Raw genomic sequence first — 27,984 nt, 5'->3', positions numbered from 1 at the left:
ATTTTTAAATGGTAAAATTTTCGGAAATATATGCCCATTTTCTCTTCAGCACTGGCCATATATAAAATGTATACCATTTAACCACTTTTATATGGAGCCCTGACCTGATCTAAAATGTATATCCTTTTTCTCTGGCACCCTGGTCATCTCCTGTAGATCACCTAATAAACACCTATCAAAATGGCAAATTATATGCAGAACAGTTAATTATATGCAATGGTTGAATGAAATGCTTCAGAGAAAAATTGACATCCTTTTCACATGAAAATTTATCTTTCACAGTCATGGAAAAAGAGCCTGCACAACACAGATCAAAAATACTTTTTTTGTCAATCAGCCCATATCTTAATACCCTATGTGCATAAATAGCTTAAGTCTTCATGAAATCAGGAAAAACAATTGTATTTTAAGTCCTTAGTTGACCTGGTTATAGTTATCAGATATTATAAGCCCAATCATTTATTTATATCATTATTTATGCTTTGTCTATTGTAAACATATACACAATCATACAGTTACATGATAACAATAAAAAATAACAAAGCCACCCATACTATAAAGGTCATTGGCAAAGCCTATGGTAAAAATGTGAACACATTGATTGTAATCGCCCTCTCTTGCCAGCAAAAACAACACTTTGACAGGTTGTCATTTTTGACAGTTCTACTTTCATTTTCATTTTGTGATATCAAACTATTAACAATTATGTGGCTGAGAAAAATATCGCCGTTGTTTATTTAACATGTTTTCTGTACATTTCTTCAAATAACTAACATCAATACACGATTTTCTTCGTTATTTCAAACATTCCTGACAGACTACCGCTTTGTTTACATATTTCGCTTACATTTTTACGCGCGTAGGTAGGACCTCATTACCGCTTCCGAAATGTGTATTCATACTATTGCCTTCGAGGTCCTTATCCGATGTTTGACGGAAAGGGCCGAGAATGTGCGATTGTGGGTCAAGTTCCCCACGGGTACTACTTCCCCGTACCCCAAATTTTTTTCCGTGCCCAAACTTGTTGTACCCAATGTTTTTTCGTACCCAATGTTTTTTCGTACCCAATTTTTTTTTCGTAACCAATTTTTTTTTCGTTCCCAAATTATTTTTTTCGCAATTTTTGTCGTACCCAAATTTTGTTTCGTACCCAAATTATTTTTTGGCATACTTTTTTCGTAACCAATTTTTTTCGTACCCGCATACACAATTGTTGTGATGTAGATAAACTTAAATTGATGCTTTAATATCCATCCTCTTCAAAAGCATCGTCACACCAGTACTGTCAGTACTTTGATTTCTCAATGAATGCGCAACATAATTTGTGTTCCAATCAAGTGCATTATACATGCATTTTACTATGCTGTACCTCTTAACCAACCAAAACAACCTAGCTCTCGAGCGATGTCGATTACAAAATTGTGATAAAACTGTTTACCGTATGCCACAAAAATGTGATGGTTACCATACAGAATATCGCTTTTCAGATTTCTTATGTAAATTTCAGCATTTTATTGGTGCATTCAATCGACTTAAAATGCCACAAATGTTTCTTAACAATTGACGAAGACGTTGCGCATTTCGCGAAATGTTTTAGCATGTTAACATAGTTCTTATTTCGTGGACATGGGGTTTTATCGAAAAATTCGAGTTGTTCTCATTAGCCTTTATTTCAAACACGTTTTTATCAGTGCCTGTTAATTCGATCAACCTGAGTGTTGTCGCATAGCAAGATAAATTATAAAGTTATCAAAGTAAAAATATTAATAAATACCAAATAAATATTATACATGTATTATATATCAATAGACTAAATTATGTAAACATTGAAAATATAAACAATAAGAAACTCAGTTGGCAAATTCTCTCTATTACCAATATTGAACAGACAAAGATACAATCTGGCATCGGGGTGCATGGAAATATATTCAGTCGTAAGATAAATACACCAATGACGGGGTATTGTTTAGATTGGCATCAAACAAAAACAACACAAAAAACAGATGTGTTAAGAAATCAAAAGTTGATTTTAGTTATTGATACTTTTCAATAGATGATACACATATATACTTAACTTTTTAAAAATAGTTTCATCATTAGAGCTCATTAAGTTATACAAATTTAGCGGTGCATCGCATGAAGAATACCAGCTTTAAAGGTAATTTAATTGTATTTCATTGTATTTGGTACACTTGAAGAAAGCATAGTATTCGCAATCCAGATATCAAACTTCGTTTTTAGAACAATTATTGCATGCTGTTTTTCTCTGTTTGTACATTATTGCGTCAACCCAGCAAACATTTACTAGAAAGCCCTTTATGAAATTATACGGATATTAGCCCGAATTGAAATCGCTTAAATAGCAACTATGTGGTATATCCATTAATTGGAATCTACATTAAAAAATATTGTGAATTCAATTCGTACCAAGCATATTCTTATATAGAAAGGATAAATACAAAAAAGGATTGTACTGAGTGACAATTAAATACGTAAAACTCAATAGAAAACATATTGAAACTTTTTTTTAAATTACAAAATACAACATTTGGTTTTACATTACTTTATCAAATAAAAGCAAAAGACTTGCATATGTGCGAAATCGACTGGAACACGTTTATAACTACATTAAGCCATTGCCCTTTTATTGACGGTTTATTTTCAAGCCCACACATGAGTAAAACAAAACATACATAAATGCTTTTTTAACATGAGGTCAACTTAAAATTATGCTGCCACTTATTTGGATATTTTAAAGAAACACGTACAATGATGCGTCGCTTTATTAAGGTATGTATTACTTATAACATACAGGTTTCTAAAAAGAAATCACTAAGTCCGATTACATCGGAGTAGACATAATATCAACGTTTAAATCAAGACAGCTTGAAAAGGTTTAAGAGAATTCCAAACAAAATCACAATTGTGAGCTGCTATCCAAATAATAAAAATAATATTTTGACTGTCATTCTTTGTAAAAAATAAGAAAAAAAAGAGGCATACATCTAACGAAAAAAGGGTATTTAGTATTGCATTTTTTAAATACGCATAAAAAAAATACTGGGTACTCTTTATTATACGCAAAATACAAAAAAAATACACATACAAGTCCACTTCTTGGTTTTGAAACAAGTCTTAAAATAGTACAGCGTCAAAAAGTATGAATGAACTTTAATGCGGTTAGGGTTAAATCGATAATAAGTAGGTAAGCACCAAAGCTTTGGACTTTTTCTTGACTGAGGAGCACTGAATACACAGTTATGTTATCTCAATAGTTTAAATACTTAGGTCGGGATTTTGCCAGATTAAAACAAATGAAGATTGGAAAATACGTAAACAATTGTCGGATGGTAAATATTATTTAATATTGGATGAAACTCGATAAAATTGTCAATAGTAAATAAAAAACCTGTTTAGTGTTCTGTATTTACAAGAAAAATGACACGAACATATGCTGAGACACATTTTAAAAAGATGGGACATGCCCCCCCCCCCCCAACCAATCTTTAGCTGAATCCATACATTCTTTAATCATAAATCCATACGCGCACGCAGTACCATGTTCAACTATCACAACCTTGACCTTGTTATTTAAAAAGATCAAAGGTATATATAACCCACAAATCCCGCAATGTGTTTGTTATCTGTTGAAATATTTTATTGGTGTCATAAATATTATTCAAATATCATTACAATGAGTATAAAAGCTCAAGTTTAACAACTAGTTAAACGTTTTCTAACAAAATATTTAAACTCAGCAAACGTACTACTAATCGTATGTTAAAGACAGAGCCTTTGCTAAACGGAAATTGTTATCAATAACACCACATACCATAATTTGGTTTGATTATTATAGAATTATATAAATAAAATTATTAACATCAGATTTTCTTAACTATTACAATATTCAAACTACGCAAACTCAAAGATTGAACATACCCTGGTACAAAGCAAAATATAAGTAAGATATAATACTAAAATGACCTGCAAAATTAAACATGAAATTTTATGTTTTACAATAGTGATACTTTGAAAACTCAAAGAATGTATATACACTAGAACAAAAGCAAAATATAAGTAAGACATTAATACTAAAAGGACCTGCAAAATTAAACATGAAATTTGATGTTTTACAATAGTGATACTTTAAAAACTCAAAGAATGTATATACACTAGAACAAAAGCAAAATATAAGTAAGACATAATACTAAAACGATCTGAAAAATAAAACATGAAACTACAGAGTGTTTTGCTACATTGTAATGGAATTACATGAATGTGTATTACAGAGCGGAGTAGTACTTTACCTAGATACAATACTGGAATATATATACATTTTTAAAGACATAAAAATCTAGACCAGAATGATACCCTGTCTGCTAAAGCGACAGCGAAATCTTCCCTGACTTTATAACCAACAGGGGTAATTCCTGACCAGACTTTGCAAATGCGCTGTCTGGTCTGGAACTACGCTGGCAGCATATGGCACATTACCGTTTTTTTTGCTTGAAGCGGCTTAAATGATATACGATGACAGCCTGCATACACTTGTAGTAATTCCAGGTTGAAAGAATACAATAATTTCAGATCATTACAAACAACAAAGCAATAAAACGTTTTCAAAATCCACAATACACCTAGCAACCTGTATTATTACTGTACAGAGATCTTTACACTTACATTTGAGCCTTGCTCTGTAAAACGGGGCTTAATGCATGTGCGTAAAGTGTCGCCCCATGTTAGCCTGTGAAGTCCGCATAGGCTAATCAGGGACGACAATCGCTTCAAGGGTATTAAACGTTTTATGGAAGTCTCTTCTTAGCAAAAATCCTGTTTGGTGATAAATGTTGTCCTGATGACTGAACAGACTAATCTGGGACAACACTTTACTCACATGTCGTCCTGCTGACTGAACAGACTAATCTGGGACAACACTTTACTCACATGTCGTCCTGCTGACTGAACAGACTAATCTGGGACAGCACTATACTCACATGTCGTCCTGCTGACTGAACAGACTAATCTGGGACAACACTTTACTCACATGTCGTCCTGCTGACTGAACAGACTAATCTGTGACAACACTTTACTCACATGTCGTCCTGCTGATTGAACAGACTAATCTGGGACAACACTTTACTCACATGTCGTCCTGCTGACTGAACAGACTAATTTGGGACAACACTTTACTCACATGTCGTCCTGCTGACTGAACATACTAATCTGGGAAAACACTTTACTCACATGTCGTCCTGCTAACTGAACAGACTAATCTGTGACAACACTTTACTCACATGTCGTCCTGCTGACTGAACAGACTAATCTGGGACAACACTTTACTTACATGTCGTCCTGCTGACTGAACAGACTAATCTGGGACAACACTTTACTCACATGTTATCCTTCTGACTGAACAGACTAATCTGGGACAACACTTTACTCACATGTCGTCCTGCTGACTGAACATAATAATCTGGGACACCACTTTACTCACATGTCGTCCTGCTGACTGAACAGACTAATCTGTGCCAACACTTTACTCACATGTCGTCCTGCTGACTGAACAGACTAATCTGGGACAACACTTTACTCACATGTCGTCCTGCTGACTGAACAAACTAATATGTGACAACACTTTACTCACATGTCGTCCTGCTGACTGAACAGACTAATCTGGGACAACACTTTACTCACATGTCGTCCTGCTGACTGAACAGACTAATCTGGGACAATACTTTACTCACATGTCGTCCTGCTGACTGAACAGACTAATCTGGGACAACACTTTACTCACATGTCGTCCTGTCGACTGAACAGACTAATCTAGGACAACACTTTACTCACATGTCGTCCTGCTGACTGAACAGACTAATCTAGGACAACACTTTACTCACATGTCGTCCCGCTGACTGAACAGACTAATCTGGGACAACACTTTACTCACATGTCGTCCTGTTGACTGAACAGACTAATCTGGGAAAACACTTCACTCACATGTCGTCCTGCTGACTGAACATACTAATCTGGGACAACACTTTACTCACATGTCATCCTGCTGACTGAACAGACTAATCTGTGACAACACTTTACTCATATGTCGTCCTGCTGACTGGACAGACTAATCTGGGAGAACACTTTACTCACATGTCGTCCTGCTCACTGAACAGACTAATCTTGGACAACACTTTACTCAAATGTCGTCCTGCTGACTGAACAGACTTATCTGGGACAACACTTTACTCACATGTCGTCCTGCTGACTGGATAGACTAATCTGGAACAACACTTTACTCACATGTCGTCCTGCTGACTGGATAGACTAATCTGGAACAACACTTTACTCACATGTCGTCCCGCTGACTGAACAGACTATTCTGGAACAACACTTTACTCACATGTCGTCCTGCTGACTGAACAGACTAATCTGGGACAACACTTTACTCACATATCGTCTCGCTGACTGGACAGACTAATCTGTGACAACATTTTACTCACATGTCGTACTACTGACTGAACAGACTAATCTGGGACAACACTTTACTCACATGTCGTCCTGCTGACTGGATAGACTAATCTTGGACAACACTTTACTCTCACTTCGTCATGCTGACTGAACAGACTATTCTGGAACAACACTTTACTCGCATGTCGTCCTGCTGACTGAACAGACTAATCAGGGACAACACTTTACGCACATGTCGTCCTGCTAACTGGACAGACTAATCTGGGACAACACTTTACTCACATTTTGTACTGCTGACTGAACAGACTAATCTGGGACAACACTTTACTCACATGTCCACCTGCTGACTGAACAGACTAATCTGGGACAGCACTTTACTCACATGTCATCCTGCTGACTGGACAGACTAATCTGGGACAACACTTTACTCACATGTCGTCCTGCTGACTGAACAGGCTTATCTGGGACAACACTTTACTCACATGCCGTCCTGCTGACTGAACAGACTAATCTGGGACAACACTTTACTCACATGTCGTCCTGCTGACTGAACAGACTAATCTAGGACAACACTTTACTCACATGTCGTCCTGCTGACTGGACAGACTAATCTGGGACAACACTTTACTCACATGTCGTCCTGCTGACTGAACAGACTAATCTGGGACAACACTTTACTCACATGTCGTCCTGTTGACTAAACAGACTTATCTGGGACAACACTTTACTCACATGTCGTCCTGCTGACTGAACAGACTAATCTGGGACAACACTTACCCACATGTCGTCCTGCTGATTGAACAGACTAATCTGAGACAACACTTAACTCACATGTCGTCCTGCTGACTGAACCGACTAATCTGGGACAACACTTTACTCACATGTCGTCCTGCTGACTGGATAGACTAATCTGGGACAACACTTTACTCACATATCGTCCCGCTGACTGGACAGACTAATCTGTGACAACACTTTACTCACATGTCGTACTGTTGACTGAACAGACTTATCTGGGACAACACTTTACTCACATGTCGTCCTGCTGACTGGACAGACTAATCTGGGACAACACTTTACTCACATGTCATCCTGCTGACTGAACAGACTAATCTGGGACAACACTTTACTCACATGTCGTCCTGCTGACTGGACAGACTAATCTGGGAGAACACTTTACTCACATGTCGTCCTGCTGACTGAACAGACTAATCTGGGACAACACTTTACTCACATGTCGTCCTGCTGACTGAACAGACTAATCTGGGACAACACTTTACTCACATGTCGTCCTGCTGACTGGATAGACTAATCTGGGACAACACTTTACTCACATATCGTCCCGCTGACTGGACAGACTAATCTGTGACAACACTTTACTCACATGTCGTACTGCTGACTGAACAGACTAATCTGGGACAACACTTTACTCACATGTCGTCCTGCTGACTGAACAGACTTATCTGGGACAACACTTTACTCACATGTCGTCCTGCTGACTGGAAAGACTTATCTGGAACAACACTTTACTCACATGTCGTCCTGCTGAATGGATAGACTAATCTGGAACAACACTTTACTCACATGTCGTCCTGCTGACTGGATAGACTAATCTGGAACAACACTTTACTCACATGTCGTCCTGCTGACTTGATAGACTAATCTGGAACAACACTTTACTCACATGTCGTCCCGCTGACTGAACAGACTATTCTGGAACAACACTTTACTCACATGTCGTCCTGCTGACTGAACAGACTAATCTGGGACAACACTTTACTCACATATCGTCTCGCTGACTGGACAGACTAATATGTGACAACATTTTACTCACATGTCGTACTACTGACTGAACAGACTAATCTGGGACAACACTTTACTCACATGTCGTCCTGCTGACTGGATAGACTAATCTTGGACAACACTTTACTCTCACTTCGTCATGCTGACTGAACAGACTATTCTGGAACAACACTTTACTCACATGTCGTCCTGCTGACTGAACAGACTAATCTGGGACAACACTTTACTCACATGTCGTCCTGCTGACTGAACAGATTAATCTGGGACAACACTTTACTCACATGTCGTCCTGCTGACTGAACAGACTAATCTGGGACAACACTTACCCACATGTCGTCCTGCTGATTGAACAGACTAATCTGAGACAACACTTAACTCACATGTCGTCCTGCTGACTGAACAGGCTTATCTGGGACAACACTTTACTCACATGTCGTCCTGCTGACTGAACAGACTAATCTGGGACAACACTTTACTCACATGTCGTCCTGCTGACTGAATAGACTAATCTGGGACAACACTTTTCTCACATGTCGTCCTGCTGACTGAACAGAGTAATCTGGGACAACACTTTACTCACATGTCGTCCTGCTGACTGAACAGACTAATCTGGGACAACACTTTACTCACATGTCATCCTGCTGACTGAACAGACTAATCTGAGACAACACTTTACTCACATGTCGTCCTGCTGACTGGACAGACTAATCTGGGAGAACACTTTACTCACATGTCGTCCTGCTGTCTGAACAGACTAATCTGGGACAACACTTTACTCACATGTCGTCCTGCTGACTGAACCGACTAATCTGGGACAACACTTTACTCACATGTCGTCCTGCTGACTGGATAGACTAATCTGGGACAACACTTTACTCACATATCGTCCCGCTGACTGGACAGACTAATCTGTGACAACACTTTACTCACATGTCGTACTGTTGACTGAACAGACTTATCTGGGACAACACTTTACTCACATGTCGTCCTGCTGACTGGATAGACTAATCTTGGACAACACTTTACTCTCACGTCGTCATGCTGACTGAACACACTATTCTGGAACAACACTTTACTCACATGTCGTCCTGCTGACTGAACAGACTAATCTGGGACAACACTTTACTCACATGTCGTCCTGCTGACTGAACAGACTAATCTAGGACAAAACTTTACTCACATGTCGTCCTGCTGACTGAATAGACTAATCTAGGACAACACTTTACTCACATGTCGTCCTGCTGACTGGATTGACTAATTTTTGACAACACTTTACTCTTACTTCGTCATGCTGACTGAACAGACTATTCTGGAACAACACATTACTCACATGTCGTCCTGCTGACTGAACAGACTAATCTGGGACAGCACTTTACTCACATGTCGTCCTGCTGACTGGACAGACTAATCTGGGACAACACTTAACTCACATGTCGTCCTGCTGACTGAACAGGCTTATCTGGGACAACACTTTTCTCACATGTCGTCCTGCTGACTGAACAGACTAATCTAGGACAACACTTTACTCACATGTCGTCCTGCTGACTGAACAGACTAATCTAGGACAACACTTTACTCACATGTCGTCCTGCTGAATGGACAGACTAATCTGGGACAACACTTTACTCACATGTCGTCCCGCTGACTGAATAGACTAATCTGGGACAACACTTTACTCACATGTCGTCCTGCTGACTGGACAGACTAATCTGGGCCAACACTTTACTCACATGTTGTCCTGCTGACTGAACAGACTAATTTAGGACAACACTTTACTCACATGTCGTCCTGCTGACTGAACAGACTAATCTGGGACAGCACTTTACTCAGATGTCGTCCTGCTGACTGGACAGACTAATCTGGGACAACACTTTACTCACATGTCGTCCTGCTGACTGAACAGCCTAATCTAGGACAACACTTTACTCTCATGTCGTCCTGCTGACTGAACAGACTAATCTAGAACAACACTTTACTCACATGTCGTCCTGCTGACTGGACAGACTAATCTGGGACAACACTTTACTCACATGTCGTACTGCTGACTGAACAGATTAATCTGGGACAACACTTTACTCACATGTCGTCCTGCTGACTGAACAGACTAATCTGGGACAACACTTACCCACATGTCGTCCTGCTGATTGAACAGACTAATCTGAGACAACACTTAACTCACATGTCGTCCTGCTGACTGAACAGGCTTATCTGGGACAACACTTTACTCACATGTCGTCCTGCTGACTGAACAGACTAATCTGGGACAACACTTTACTCACATGTCGTCCTGCTGACTGAATAGACTAATCTGGGACAACACTTTTCTCACATGTCGTCCTGCTGACTGAACAGAGTAATCTGGGACAACACTTTACTCACATGTCGTCCTGCTGACTGAACAGACTAATCTGGGACAACACTTTACTCACATGTCATCCTGCTGACTGAACAGACTAATCTGAGACAACACTTTACTCACATATCGTCCTGCTGACTGGACAGACTAATCTGGGAGAACACTTTACTCACATGTCGTCCTGCTGTCTGAACAGACTAATCTGGGACAACACTTTACTCACATGTCGTCCTGCTGACTGAACCGACTAATCTGGGACAACACTTTACTCACATGTCGTCCTGCTGACTGGATAGACTAATCTGGGACAACACTTTACTCACATATCGTCCCGCTGACTGGACAGACTAATCTGTGACAACACTTTACTCACATGTCGTACTGTTGACTGAACAGACTTATCTGGGACAACACTTTACTCACATGTCGTCCTGCTGACTGGATAGACTAATCTTGGACAACACTTTACTCTCACGTCGTCATGCTGACTGAACACACTATTCTGGAACAACACTTTACTCACATGTCGTCCTGCTGACTGAACAGACTAATCTGGGACAACACTTTACTCACATGTCGTCCTGCTGACTGAACAGACTAATCTAGGACAAAACTTTACTCACATGTCGTCCTGCTGACTGAATAGACTAATCTGGGACAACACTTTACTCACATGTCGTCCCGCTGACTGGACAGACTAATCTGGGACAACACTTTACTCACATGTCATCCTGCTGACTAAACAGACTAATCTGGGACAACACTTTACTCACATGTCGTCGTGCTGACTGAACAGATTAATATGGGACAACACTTTACTCACATGTCGTCCTGTCGACTGAACAGACTAATCTAGGACAACACTTTACTCACATGTCGTCCTGCTGACTGAACAGACTAAACTGGGACAACACTTTACTCACATGTCGTCCCGCTGACTGAACAGACTAATCTGGGACAACACTTTACACACATGTCGTCCTGTTGACTGAACAGACTAATCTCGGAAAACACTTTACTCACATGTCGTCCTGCTGACTGAACAGATTAATCTGGAACAACACTTTACTCACATGTCGTCCTGCTGACTGAACAGACTAATCTGGGACAACACTTTACTCACATGTCATCCTGCTGACTGAACGGACTAATCTGGGACAACACTTTACTCACATGTCGTCCTGCTGACTGGACAGACTAATCTGGGAGAACACTTTACTCACATGTCGTCCTGCTGATTGAACAGACTAATCTTGGACAACACTTTACTCACATGTCGTCCTGCTGACTGAACAGACTTATCTGGGACAACACGTTACTCACATGTCGTCCTGCTGACTGGATAGACTAATCTGGAACAACACTTTACTCTCATGTCGTCCCGCTGACTGGACAGTCTAATCTGGGACAACACTTTACTCACATGTCGTCCTGCTGACTGAACAGACTATTCTGGAACAAAACTTTACTCACATGTCGTCCTGCTGACTGAACAGACTAATCTGGGACAACACTTTACTCACATATCGTCTCGCTGACTGGACAGACTAATCTGTGACAACACTTTACTCACATGTCGTACTGCTGACTGAACAGACTAATCTGGGACAACACTTTACTCACATGTCGTCCTGCTGACTGGATTGACTAATTTTTGACAACACTTTACTCTTACTTCGTCATGCTGACTGAACAGACTATTCTGGAACAACACTTTACTCACATGTCGTCCTGCTGACTGAACAGACTAATCTGGGACAACACTTTACTCACATGTCGTCCTTCTGACTGGACAGACTAATCTGGGACAACACTTTACTCACATGTTGTCCTTCTGACTGAACAGACTAATCTGGGACAACATATTACTCACATGTCGTCCTGCTGACTGAACAGACTAATCTGGGACAGCACTTTACTCACATGTCGTCCTGCTGACTGGACAGACTAATCTGGGACAACACTTTACTCACATGTCGTCCTGCTGACTGAACAGGCTTATCTGGGACAACACTTTTCTCACATGTCGTCCTGCTGACTGAACAGACTAATCTAGGACAACACTTTACTCACATGTCGTCCTGCTGACTGAACAGACTAATCTAGGACAACACTTTACTCACATGTCGTCCTGCTGAATGGACAGACTAATCTGGGACAACACTTTACTCACATGTCGTCCCGCTGACTGAACAGACTAATCTGGGACAACACTTTACTCACATGTCGTCCTGCTAACTGAACAGACTAATCTGGAACAACACTTTACTTACATGTCGTCCTGCTGACTGAACAGACTAATCTGGGACAACACTTTACTCACATATCGTCCCGCTGACTGGACAGACTAATCTGTGACAACACTTTACTCACATGTCGTACTGCTGACTGAACAGACTAATCTGGGACAACACTTTACTCACATGTCGTCCTGCTGACTGGATAGATTAATCTTGGACAACACTTTACTCTCATGTCGTCCTGCTGACTCAACAGACTATTCTGGAACAACACTTTACTCACATGTCGTCCTGCTGACTGAACAGACTAATCTCGGACAACACTTTACTCACATGTCGTCCTGCTGACTGGACAGACTAATCTGGGCCAACACTTTACTCACATGTTGTCCTGCTCACTGAACAGACTAATTTAGGACAACACTTTACTCACATGTCGTCCTGCTGACTGAACAGACTAATCTGGGACAGCACTTTACTCAGATGTCGTCCTGCTGACTGGACAGACTAATCTGGGACAACACTTTACTCACATGTCGTCCTGCTGACTGAACAGCCTAATCTAGTACAACACTTTACTCTCATGTCGTCCTGCTGACTGAACAGACTAATCTAGGACAACACTTTACTCACATGTCGTCCTGCTGACTGAACAGACTAATCTAGGACAACACTTTACTCACATTTCGTCCTGCTGACTGAAAAGACTAATCTGGGACAACACTTTACTCACATGTCGTCCTGCTGACTGAACAGACTAATCTGTGACAACACTTGTCTCACATGTCGTCCTGCTGACTAAACAGACTATTCTGGGACAACACTTTACTCACATGTCGTCATGCTGACTGAACAGACTAATCTGGGACAACACTTTACTCACATGTCGTCCTGCTGACTGAACATACTAATCTGGGACAACACTTTACTCACATGTCGTCCTGCTGACTGAACAGACTAATCTGGGACAACACTTTACTAACATGACGTCATGATGACTGAACAGACTAATCTGGGACAACACTTTACTCACATGTCGTCCTGCTGACTAAACAGACTAATCTGGGACAACACTTTACTCACATGTCGTCCTGCTGACTGAACAGACTAATCTGGGACAACACTTTACTCAAATGTTGTCCTGCTGACTGAACAGACTAATCTGGGACAACACATTACTCACATGTCGTCCTGCTGACTGAACAGACTAATCTGGTACAACACTTTACTCACATGTCGTCCTGCTGACTGAACAGACTAATCTAGGACAACACTTTACTCACATGTCGTCCTGCTGACTGGACAGACTAATCTGGGACAACTCTTTACTCACATGTCGTCCTGCTGACTGAACAGACTAATCTGTGACAACACTTTACTCACATGTCGTCCTGCTGACTGAACAGACTAATCTGGGACAACACTTTACTCACATGTCGTCCTGCTGACTGAACAGACTTATCTGGGACAACACTTTACTCACATGTCGTCCTGCTGACTAAACAGACTAATTTGGGACAACACTTTACTCACATGTCGTCATGCTGACTGAACAGACTAATCTGGGACAACACTTAACTCACATGTCGTCATGCTGACTAAACAGACTAATCTAGGACAACACTTTACTCACATGTCGTCCTGCTGACTGAACAGACTAATATGGGACAACACTTTACTCACATGTCGTCCTGCTAACTGGACAGACTAATCTGGGACAACACTTTACTCACATGTCGTCATGCTGACTGAACAGACTAATCAGCGACAACACTTTACTCACATGTCGTCCTGCTGACTGAACAGACTATTCTGGAACAAAACTTTAATCACATGTCGCCCTGCTGACTGAACAGGCTTATCTGTGACAACACTTTACTCACATGTCGTCCTGCTGACTGAACAGGCTTATCTGGGACAACACTTTACTCTCATGTCGTCCTGCTGACTGAACAGACTTATATGGGACAACACTTTACTCTCATGTCGTCCTGCTGACTGAACAGACTTATATGGGACAACACTTTACTCTCATGTCGTCCTGCTGACTGAACAGACTAATCAGGGACAACACTTTACTCACATGTCGTCCTGTTGACTGAACAGACTAATCTGGGACAACACTTTACTCACATGTCGTCCTGCTGACTGAACAGACTTATCTGGGACAACACTTTACTCACATGTCGTCCTGCTGACTGAACAGACTATTCTGGGACAACACTTTACTCTCATGTCGTCCTGTTGACTGAACAGACTAATCTGCGACAACACTTTACTCACATGTCGTCATGCTGACTGAACAGACTAATCTGCGACAACACTTTACTCACATGTCGTCCTGCTGACTGAACAGACTAATCTGGGACAACACTTTACTCACATGTCGTCCTGCTGACTGGACAGACTAATCTGCGACAATACTTTACTCACATGCATTATGGCACTTTTTCCAGAGCAAGAATAATTTTTTTGGGTGATATTAGTTTTATATTTCAAAAGTACAACTATGAAAAAGCAGTTTATCAAAACAATACACAATAGAGTACTTGTATATGTCCAATATGTTCAAAGGATATAAAAAAATCATTATGTTTACACAACTACCCATATAAGGCGTTCACCAAAGATTACTTTTATTATATGTTACTTATTTATTTCTCTTTTTTTTCAATGCTAGACAAAATTTGGGTTAAAAGTAGTATTGTGCCAGAAACAGGTTGTGTGTTCGCACTGCAGAGAAGTCGCTCCCCAGGCATCATCCGGATAACTGGTTATATGGCTGTATACTGGTTGTATTCTGAAAAACAGCAGTTATACGCTGCAAGCATATTGGTTTTCTGAATAACCTACAGAGAAAATGCAAGAATCCGAACTCTTTGGACATGCATTGAAAACAATAAAATAAATTAAAAAGAATGATTTGCTTGAATTAAAACCACATCTGCGATGTTACAACCAATATGAAAATTGCTCATTATTATTCAGTGTCTACACTTCATGCAGTGAACTCTGGTGGAACGCATGTAATCGAGAATAAGTGATTTATAACCTGCATGATTAAAATGAGATCACTTCCTTTGAATACTCAATACCGTCATCACACTTTAACCCATGTATAACACACTCAGTCTAAGAATGTTAAGTATACTAGTGTCTGTCGGCTGTTTCATAAATATTTAAAACGAGTTGTATCAGTTTGTAGTTTCCTCAGTATATATACAGAAAGTCAAAATGAGGTAATAATGAAATTGTTTATTATATACTAAAAGGTATAAGTTATTTTTTACGTGGGTGTTTTCATAAAGGATTATTTTTGTGAAAATGTAAAAATGCCAACTTTTTAATATTATATGTTTTATTTGTTTTTAATCGTAAGGCATTGGTGTTGCCAAACTTATGATTAGGCAGTCTAAAGGGTGACAATTCATGCCATCCCACTCCCTAACCGATTTTTTTTAAACATCAACATATATTCATCTAGTGACTTAGGTCATGTTTTAACACAAGGTAGTCCAAATAAACTAGATGTGCAGATTTTTTCTAACGATAAGGCTATGCGACAACAAAATAACATTTTCTGACATAAGTCGGCGGTATTTTATGATGTGAATTATTGTATCAGTTATTTTAAGCCGAGGAAAATGCCTCATCATGACAGAGTGGCAACGACGCTCTTATGGGTAATAAAATAAATGGAACAGTGCATGTTATGTATTGCACTGTGATTACGCGACTGCGTACAAATACATCTCGCAAAGAACATGTAGGACAAAACCTATCGAGATAACATAGTTATGTAATATTTACTACCTAACAGTTAAACATTGATATTCTTTAGATGTGTATTTCTTCTCTATAACTCACGCGCGGTACGTCCTCTCCAACAGCAGGCACAGCAACCACAACAGCACCAGCAACACCGCGCGGCACGTCCCTCTCCAACAGCAGGCACAGCAACCACAACAGCACAAGCAACACCGCGCGGTACGTCCTCTCCAACAGCAGGCACAGCAACCACAACAGCACAAGCAACACCGCGCGGCACGTCCTCTCCAACAGCAGGCACAGCAACCACAACAGCACAAGCAACACCGCGCGGCACGTCCTCTCCAACAGCAGGCACAGCAACCACAACAGCACAAGCAACACCGCGCGGCACGTCCTCTCCAACAGCAGGCACAGCAACCACAACAGCACAAGCAACACCGCGCGGCACGTCCTCTCCAACAGCAGGCACAGCAACCACAACAGCACAAGCAACACCGCGCGGCACGTCCTCTCCAACAGCAGGCACAGCAACCACAACAGCACAAGCAACACCGCGCGGCACGTCCACTCCAACAGCAGGCACAGCAACGACAACAGCACAAGCAACACCGCGCGGCACGTCCTCTCCAACAGCAGGCACAGCAACCACAACAGCACAAGCAACACCGCGCGGTACGTCCTCTCCAACAGCAGGCACAGCAACCACAACAGCACAAGCAACACCGCGCGGTACGTCCTCTCCAACAGCAGGCACAGCAACCACAACAGCACAAGCAACACCGCGCGGCACGTCCTCTCCAACAGCAGGCACAGCAACCACAACAGCACAAGCAACACCGCGCGGCACGTCCTCTCCAACAGCAGGCACAGCAACCACAACAGCACAAGCAACACCGCGCGGCACGTCCTCTCCAACAGCAGGCACAGCAACCACAACAGCACAAGCAACACCGCGCGGCACGTCCTCTCCAACAGCAGGCACAGCAACCACAACAGCACAAGCAACACCGCGCGGCACGTCCTCTCCAACAGCAGGCACAGCAACGACAACAGCACAAGCAACACCGCGCGGCACGTCCTCTCCAACAGCAGGCACAGCAACCACAACAGCACAAGCAACACCGCGCGGTACGTCCTCTCCAACAGCAGGCACAGCAACCACAACAGCACAAGCAACACCGCGCGGTACGTCCTCTCCAACAGCAGGCACAGCAACCACAACAGCACAAGCAACACCGCGCGGTACGTCCTCTCCAACAGCAGGCACAGCAACGACAAACAGCACAAGCAACACCGCGCGGTACGTCCTCTCCAACAGCAGGCACAGCAACCACAACAGCACAAGCAACACCGCGCGGTACGTCCTCTCCAACAGCAGGCACAGCAACCACAACAACACAAGCAACACAGTAGGATTAGACCGACAAGGAGAAGGCAGCTAACAATCGGCACCCAGCTAAAATGTCTTAAAACGTTGTTTTCTCTCTGTAGCATTTATGTACTTAGTACATATATACTATTTATTTTTCATCTTTATATAACATGTGTTGATGTGCAGATTTTGTTTTGAAAATATCCGTGAGAAAAATGTACGAAAAATATTTTAGCAACGGGTTTGTATTGGAAGGAAGTAAACCTTTATGTATTAAAAATATGCTAGTACATATTAACAACTTGTGTATATGAAGAAAATGAGATTAATGCATAATGCCGAAGAAACTTTTCCATAACCAATCTCAAAACATATTAAATGTTCTGGTAGGATGTCGAACTTACAAAAACTGATCAAACTTGGAGCTAAAAGAAAAACGCATGTTTATGAAACAAAAAGTGCGCGTTCCTTACACGTGTTCATCTATCCAGCTCTTTGTGCCTGAGCCTTGGTCCCTTTGCGAGGATGGAACTTGTCGTGACGGGTCGTCACAGCAGACCTTTAAGTTGGTGGATTGATGTCCAAGCAGCAGTAGTTCTCACACAACTGCGAGGGGTGGTAGGTCCCGATGAGGTCCGTGTAGCTCGTGCATCACTGTTAACCATGGCAAACGTAAACTGAAACTAAACAAGAGGGCCATGACGCGAACCTGAGACCATACAAAACTTAACTTTTCTGACAAGGTAGAAATCAAAATAATCGAATAACTTTATGAAACATAAATATTAAATTTTTAATTTCTTAGTCCATTTTTAAGTTTAAACTCGGCTGATATATCTAAAGAACAAATGTTTTTTTACCGAGGTTCGTGAAGATTAGACTAAGAAAATGACCTCAATTGTGTAAACATGTTTTTTTTTATTTTACCCAGTAACCTTTTAGCTCACATGACCCAGTTCGAAACTCAGTCGAGATTTGATTGTGAGAAATGCTCTGACTACGTTTCATGGGTTTATCAATAAGCCAATTCGTGCGTTGACACTGTTCCAGTGGCGGCCATGTTTTTCAATGTACCGGAACCGTTTTTGAAATTCAGCATACATATCATTAGAACAAATTACAAGATCAAGTTTCGCGAAGATTGGATAGTAAATGCAAGAGAGTTTAAAGGTATGACTATAGCCGTATATGGAAAACTGCATCCCTCCCCCCCCCCCCTAGCGACCATGGTTTCCAACGGCCAGGAACCATTTTTGAACAACGCCCAAATATCATTTAAACAAATGTTCAGACAAAGTTTCGTAAATATTGGGCTAAACAAATGACTTCTAGAGTGTAAACAAGGTTTTTATGAAGTCAAATATGGAAAACTACCCCACCCCTAGAGTCCACGATTTCCAACGGACCGGAACCATTTTTGAATTCAACCCAGTATTAATAGGAACAAATTTTCTTACCAAGTTTCATGAAGATTGAACTGAAAAATGTGACGTCTAGAGTGTAAACAAGGTTTTACTGTAACCATATACGGAAAACTGCACCACCCTCTGGCGGACATGTTTTTATAGAAACCGGAACCATTTTCCAACTCAATTAAGATAGCATTAGAACAAGTATTCTGACCAAGTTTCATGAAGAATGGATCGTACATTTGAGTTATAGAGTGTTAATAAGGTTTCACTTTAGCCATATAAGGAAACCCGTCCCGTTCTCTGGCGACCATGTTCTTCAACGAACCGGAACCACTTTCGAACTCAGCCGCAATAAAAATGTTCTGACCAGGTTTCATGAAGATTGGATTAAAATATGACTTAAAGAGTGTTCACAACGTATTAATTACGCCATATAAGGAAAACTGCGCCGAATGCTGGCCATGTTTTTCATCGGACAGGAAGCATTCTCTAACGCAGCTGAGATTTCAAATTCTCCATGGGACAGATTTTCTGACAAAGTTATACACAGGTTCGAAAATAAAGTGGCCTCTGGAGTGTTAAATGCTGACGACGCACAACGGACGACGCACAACGGACAAAAGGTGATGGTAAAAGCTAATCATAAGGACGTTTTGCTCAGGTGAGATAAAATCGGACAATCTGCACAAGTCTAAAGTCTTATTCACAGGTCCCCTTGCCTTTTACGACTGTCTGAATATGCGGAGCTGTTGGCGACTATTCGATGCTAAAATTCATCATATATGAGCCGGTCACTGATATAACAAGGCTTAATGCATGCGCGTAAAATATCGTCCCAGATTTGGATGACACTTCCCGCTGTTATTTTTTCTTCGCTTTTACGATTTTATGCTCTGTAATTTATCCGGTTTATACAAAAGATACGTACTATTGTTTTTCTAATATTTTTTTTCCGAAAATATGACCTCACGCCATAATACTTATCTGGCACTTATTTTGTCTCTTTAGGATGGGAACAAATTGTCGAGAATCGACCGAGTCCCTATCGTAATAAGGGATTAAAAATATATATTTTCAAAAACATAAATGATTTTCTTTATAAAAACTTAAGTTGTTAAAACTACAAAGTCTAATGTAAGAGTTGTACAGACGACTGTCGTGTATAAGTCAATTATTTTAATAAAGCTGTGATCATTTTTCTTTTGATTATTGGTAAATAGGATATTATCCGGGTCTTGGGCAAGTTAAGTGTCGGTTTGCGCTCGCTGTGATGTAGTTTGTCCCAGTCAATCGCAAAAATGGATGGCAGTTATAGTGATGAAACGATTAACTACGGTAAATCCTTCTTTAATTCTTTTGACAGTATCCGTGAGGAGTGTGTGAAAACGGTCTTTTGATAAGTTTTCATTGATCACTCTAATTTTCATTCGCTTCCTACATCAACAACCTGGTACTTAGCGCGTACTTCTCACGATAAACTCTTAACGAATAAATCTCTGTTGTAAAGCGAAGACATAAAGTCTGCATCATAAGCGCTTTCGATGCAAGGTTGTGTTGTTATGTGCTGTGCAACTGTTATACGATAGTAAATATCTCATAGTAAAAATGCGCTACAAAGCCCTTTTTTTCTCAATGAATTTGAAATATGATTCTTTGTTCCAATCTGTTTAAGTGTATCATATGTTATTCGTTGTACCTTTAAACCAAACAATACATACAAGCTCTCGGGCGAAATCGATAACAAAATTCTTTTAAAACTCTCTACCATATGCCACAAAACACTAGTTGGTTACCATACAGAACAAACGCTATCGTTACTCAAATGTCTTTGTTACTAAAGAAATTTATTGGTGCATTCAATCGACTTAAAATGCCACTAATGCATCTTAACGTCTTTTACTATTAAAGTGGCATTTTCACAGATTTTGGCATGTTTTGATGTTTGTCATTAGATGCTTTATATTGAAACGTGTAAACATTGGATCAAAAAAGCTCCAGTACAAAATCAAGAATAAAATTAAATATAGAAAAAAGTAACCCACAACAGGGCTCGAATAACTGACCCCTGGAATCCTGAAGTAAAGCTCTTCCGCTAAGACCACTCGGGCATCACACAATGTATGGTGTATTTTTTATACTATATATAAGCGATCCTCGTAGTTTAACAACATATAACGACAACAACAGAACTCTCCAAATGATTCAATCGTTTTTCATTGCAACGCTTTATAATTTTAAGGTTTTTAAATCGTCAAAAGATTCATATAATGGCTATTTAAGAGCATGGTAAATGTTCAGTATTACTGTTTCTTCACAAATATCATAACAAAAACGAAAATTTGCAAATCTGACACTTCTTTTTTAAAATTTTGTCAATTAACCAAAACGTGAAAAGGCCCCTTTAATGATTAACGAAGACATTGCGCATTTCACGAAAACGTTTTGAGTATGTTAACATAGTTCTTATTTCGTGGACATGGGGTTTTATGAAAAATTTCGTATTGTTCTACCTTTCGAAATACACTATCGACTTCATGCTGATTAACCTTTATTTCAAAAACGTTTTGATCAGTGCCTGTTGATTCGACCTACCAGCGTCATCATGTAAAGGAATGTCGTTATCATACTTGTTGCCATGCTCAAAATTCATGTATTGCACAATTTAACTCTCGAATAAAAATTTACCTCATGTTCAATAAATTTAATTTCAAACCAAAAGGCGCATTATGCGCTTGGCATTGTGATCGCTTATATTTGCTGAAATATCTTACTGATGATGCTTAATACATGTAGTATGAATATCTCAAAAGGGGCGTGTATCGTTAAAACAAAACGACAGTTTGAAATCGAAGTTTATTCTAGCCATCATTAAGTCTTCTCAGCCTTATTTCTTGCCAACAGCCTTTTACGCGTTCGATTTTAAAAAGGAATAAAAGTTGCGTCTGAAAACTGTAGTTTGTTTCATAAAAAATCCAATTACGAGTTTTGAATTCGTTCATGTAATGTTTCGTCATGAACATGACGACAAAACAACCAATTCCAAAGACAGACGGATATCTTCACCACATGAAAGGAAATCCCTGCTTGGTTTTACTGAAATTTGATATAACCAAAGGCGTCCTGGGTTCATTTCCCGTTCCCGGAAACACGTGAGTTTAATTTTTGGTCACCATACCGGACAGGTGGATTTTCGTCCGGTTACTCCGCCGCCCCCCTCCCACCGAACGTCACAACACAAGAGTCCACACCAAAATTGAAAATCATTCATTTACAACAAATAAGCTTACTATCGCAGGCTAGCTATACTTCCAATTCGTCCCTATCTCAACGTATTTCTAGGAAGTTGATTTGGTAGAAGTGTTGGGGTACATTTTGATTCCATTCACAATGCAGCCTCAGGCGAGGAATAACCTCAATAACTTCGAAATACGCACACACAAACACTAATGAGGAGCCAAACACAATTGCCCAAACTCGTTCTTTCTATTCAGTCTGGGTAAAATCACAGCAAGCTAAATAACTGCACCATAAAGTATAAAGAAAGTGACGAAACATAAAAAAATGTGAATCAACGGTAAAATTAAGAAACACGGTTAACTAAAAAGATCTCAACACTGGATTTACACAATTCCAACGGCTTCTCCCGTCTTTGTTAAAAGGCCCTTGGTCAATCAACTTGTGAAAAAAATGAGTCGCGACTTTAAAAAAATATTGAAAAATAAGTCGCGAAATTAAAAAAATTGTGAAAAATGAATCGTGAACTTCTAAAACGGCCATTTTTTTCAGAAGGAAAAAGGCCCTGCAACTGTAAAGTCTGCATTTTGCATTTTAAGGGGTGTTGCTGCAGTTTTGCTGATTTTTTTCCATCAAATAGATTTTGTCCAAAAAATTTATTTAAGATATATATGCAAAAACTATATGAAAAATGAAATAAAAACATAGGGTCACCGGTCTTGTTTTGATTTTATTCACCATTATATAACATGTACTTTTTCAATAAAACTGAAAAATCTCTAATTGCGTAAAATTGATTAATAACATATGAAATTGGCAACATGTAGATATTATATAAGCTAAGATACATCATATACCATTTAATTAAACCACACACTACCATTAAACTAGAGTACACAAGTTAAATTTTAAGAAATTTATTTTTTATAATTTTTATGTCACCCCCAAAAATGTCATTTTTTTACTATTGTAACCACATAAATATCATTTAAAATTGTTCTGCCAAATAGAATTCTGCAAAACTGCTCAAATATGTTCATCTACGTATTGTCATCATAAAACACAAATTAAAAAAACGGGGTCACCGCACTTTTTAAAAAGATTTTTTGTTTTAACTATCCCTACCGTCTGCGTCAAATTTCATAAAATACAGCAATTAGGCAAGACCCAAATACCGGTACATAGATTGTTAGAAATATGCATAACCATTAGAAATTATTTACAATCTTAACTGGGATCACAACAGCTTACCAAAAGACATTAATAAAAAAGAATATTTAATCACAAACATAATACCATACAGTATCCAACTCGACCTTAATCATTAATAACTTACATGTACTTATTCACATATTTCGGCATGTTTTGAAGTTTGTCATTAAATGCTTTAAATTGATAAATATAAACAACAGGACTAAAAGGCTCTAGTATAAAACAAGAATGAAATTAAAGAAAGAAAAAAAAAGGGAAAAAAAAAATTAACCCCACCTGGAATGAACCACTGACAATTGTATTATGAACCAACTCGGTCATTTCTGATGATACTGATAACAACAATCTTGAGTTGTGATAATAGCATCACCGGTGTTGCTATAAATATATCATCGGTTAAATAAACTGCCGCAACACCCCTTAAAACTTTTAAAATTTTATGTTAGGCCTATATCAAATTGGGAAACTTGAGCCCATATATCTGAAATAAATTAACTTACCCCAAATCACCAACAAACAAACGAATACAGCACAACAAGTATGCATGGTTGTTCTATCCCAATTATTATGATGTTTGCGGTAGATTCGTCGAACTACAGTTTAGACGCGCTTACTTTGAGGGAACGGAGATTTATGGGCACGTTATTTCTAAATATAGATATAAATGGGATTAAGGCATTTTCTGAAAACTGATGATGAATGATAACTTTGGATAATCAACGAACCTCAGGTAAAGGCTCGGTTACGTCCCTTGCTTTTCCTTTACTTTTTCGACGTCCGTGATTAAACGAAAACTATCCCTGCGTCGCTGTGGAACATTTTCATCTTTACGAAAAAAGTCTTATGTTGCAGGCGATTTTACGGCGCTCGCAAAATTAAAACAACGTCGTTCTGTCGTGTTATTGCCATCGTTTTGTCGGCTTATCGACATCGTACAGTCGTATAACCATTCAAAAATAAGTATTATGTTTTTGCAATTATATGTTACCGGTATTTCTCGCCGTATGCATGATGCCTTAATTGCATGTATATTTGATGTATTAATATGTTACTTTATGTACATAGTTGTTGTCAACATGTTTGTAAATGTCCTGTGCGCATCTGTTAAATGAACTTTAAACTATAAATGGACTATTTCAAAGCTATTTGAGCCAAAAATATTAACTTACAGTCGTCTTGACCTCTGAGACATGGTGGATTTCCTTTTGTTAACATAGATAACTAATGTATTTTCAATAAAAATAATACCTAACTATTAAACTTTTCAGTGATGAGATTTATTGATAATGCAAATGTTTCACAATAAAAAGCATTGAATTAGTCGCTCGCCTTTTGTAATTATCGGTCAATCCAATCTTTATCCAATCAATGACATGAATAAAAATCGAACTGAAATGGTAAACTTGATAAAATATTAACCGTAAGTAGTAGGGAAATTAGGCTTCTGGGACAGAACCGTTTCCCATCCGTTTCCCATCCGTGTCCCAGGCAATTCTATATATAAATGTATAATATCTTTTTCAAGATATTATATATCCCTCAGGAAATTCTATATATATATAAATGTATAATATCTTTTTCATATTTCAGGGCGGCATCCCATTCGCAAACGCGGCGGCTCGAGGACTTTTGACCACTACCATTATTCGTGATTTTTACACAAAAAAAAAAAAATGAAAATGACTTAAGTTTTTTTTTTACTATATAAAATGGATGACAAAACGGTACAAGAATTGATTCAACGGCGTATTCAGCAAATTGAAAATCCACCACCACCAAATGAGCATTTAAATAAAGTTTTACAAAAATTTCAACATGATCAAAAAAGAATGAATACTCGAAAAGCTATACGTTTAAAATCTAAGAAAAACAGTTGTCTCTATAAAAATCATCCTGTACTTGATTTTAAAAAGGATTAAGGTCCATTTCCAAACCCTCACTTGGGTATGAAAATGACTATTACAAGTCTATTAGGTTTTTATTGTCAACCCATGAATTAAACGATTCGGGATATCCAAGCCACTTGACTAACGACTTGTCCCCGCGTTTTCTAATAACTTTTTCTATTCTATATACTTCTTGACTTGTTTTTTGAAGTTCTTGTTGATAAAACGTACCCTGTATTTCCTCATCATTGTAATCAGTGATTTTATACGTTGGCGGATCTGTATATTGAACTTGTGACACTGTAAACACCTCTTCAGTCCATCTCGGTGTATATCCTTTTTCAAATATTCCCTTTTTCTTAGTTATTCTTACCTTATCGCCGACTTCAAATATTGGCTTACCGTACTTTTGTGGGTGTTTGGAGTACAAATTTACCCAAACAACACTTTCATTTTTTTTATCACTAGCATTATCAGGTGTCATTTTGATTGATGAATGCTTTGTGTTGTTATAGTCATTGACCATTTCATCTAAGACATCAACATATTTTTTGGTAGAGTTGGCTGAAAAGTATTTGAACATTTTTTCCTTCATTGTTCTGTTCCATCGCTCTACCACGGAACTTTTCTCTTCGTTTTCTGTGGAATACAACTCGACTCCCAACGCCATAACGTTTTTATTGTAGAACTCCTTTCCTTTATCGACCCACAACTTTTGAGGTTGTCTGTTTTTAAATATTTTGTTAAATGCTTCAGCAACCTCAACTCCGGTTTTACTCTTTAATGGAACAATCCATCCATATTTTGAAAATACATCAATAACTGTTAGCAAGTATTTTACACCATTATTAAACTTAGCAAAAGCTTGCATGTCAACTAAATCCGCAGCCCATATGTTATCAATGCCATGGGCAACGACTATTCTTTTTCTAAAACGTTTTACAACGGGTCTATGCAGTTCGACTGCGAGCTGATCAGACCATTTTATTTCTTTAGCCACGACTTTTTTTTCCCATTATAACCCAACCCAAACTTTGCCTTGGTAGATATTATCGGCTTTATTATACTACGCTCAATTCTTTCACGGAGTGTTGGGTCTTTAATAGCATCCATTTGTTCAAGCATAATTTGATCAGCTACGTTTCTACCTGCTGTATCTGGAAAGTGTTGGTAAGCTAAATCATGAAGGTATGCGGCATTATCAACTCGATCAACTGGTTTACTCCAGTCTTTATATGCGCCAGTTGAAGTTAATCTCTCGTTTAAATTAGTTCCAGGTCCTGCAAAGTTCATTCCTGGAATATGCATTTCACCGGGAAATTTAGCCCACGGAAGCTTGACTTTACTCGTCACCTTATTCAACGTCGAAACCAAGTCTCCGCCAGTTTTAGTATGCATTTTTACAAACTGTGTTTTAACACAACCGCAAACGGAGCACTTTCCGCGATGCATTGGTTTATTGTTCTTACTGACAACATTTTTTACATCAACCGTTTCAGTTTTGCTTTTGCACTTTACACAATACATTTTTTTTATGAAAAAATAATTTATATTTAAAAATGGAAGTTACAGATCTTTCGTGGAATGATGATATTTCAAAAAGATGCAACAGTAGACTTTTACCGAGATCAATACGAGGTCTTATTATTGGTAAAAGCGGATGCGGAAAAACTATACTATTGTTAAACCTTTTACTACGACCAGGATGGTTAGACTACAACAACTTGCAAGTTTTTGGCAAGTCGCTATTTCAGCCGGAGTACAGAATTATTAAGAAAGCGTTTGAAGAAAAGCTGCCTAAAGAAGAAATTTTGAAATTGTTTGCCAAACAAGACTATATAATAGAGAATGACGTTTCACCAGCTCTTTTAGTTGAATTAATTGCTAAAAGTTTAGATAAGCCAGCTGATATTGAATGTAAGTTTTTTGAAACGTCTGATGATGTACCTGATCCTAGAGACTTGAATAGCTCTAAAAAGAATTTAATGATTTTTGACGACCTTCAGTTGGAAAAACAAAACAAATGTGAAACTTATTACATAAGAGGACGCCACAGCAATGTAGACTGCTTTTATCTCGCACAAAACTACTTTAAACTTCCAAGACAAACAATACGTGAAAATGCAAACTTTATGTGTTTGTTTCCACAGGACATGAAAAATATTAATCACATCTACTACGATCACGTTTCAACTGATATGTCAAAAGAAGAATTTAGAAATTTTTGTAAAGTAGCCTG

At 39.1% G+C, this 27,984-nt stretch overlaps 1 protein-coding gene across 1 annotated transcript; it reads right to left on the bottom strand.

Moving 5' to 3' along the window:
- Positions 1 to 1,651: 1,651 nt before the first annotated feature.
- LOC127878794 (uncharacterized) lies at positions 1,652 to 18,123 on the bottom strand. The gene is made up of 4 exons (XM_052425323.1): positions 18,103 to 18,123; positions 16,726 to 18,067; positions 11,833 to 15,658; positions 1,652 to 7,234 (listed from the first exon to the last, which is right to left on the bottom strand). The coding sequence occupies exons 1-3, from the start codon at positions 18,121 to 18,123 to the stop codon at positions 15,633 to 15,635; spliced, it is 1,389 nt and encodes a 462-aa protein (XP_052281283.1). The 3' UTR covers positions 1,652 to 7,234; positions 11,833 to 15,632.
- Positions 18,124 to 27,984: the final 9,861 nt, after the last annotated feature.

This window comes from Dreissena polymorpha, chromosome 4 (assembly GCF_020536995.1).
Source record: "Dreissena polymorpha isolate Duluth1 chromosome 4, UMN_Dpol_1.0, whole genome shotgun sequence".
NCBI lineage: Eukaryota > Metazoa > Mollusca > Bivalvia > Myida > Dreissenidae > Dreissena > Dreissena polymorpha.
This window is presented reverse-complemented; position numbering and strand designations above follow the sequence as displayed.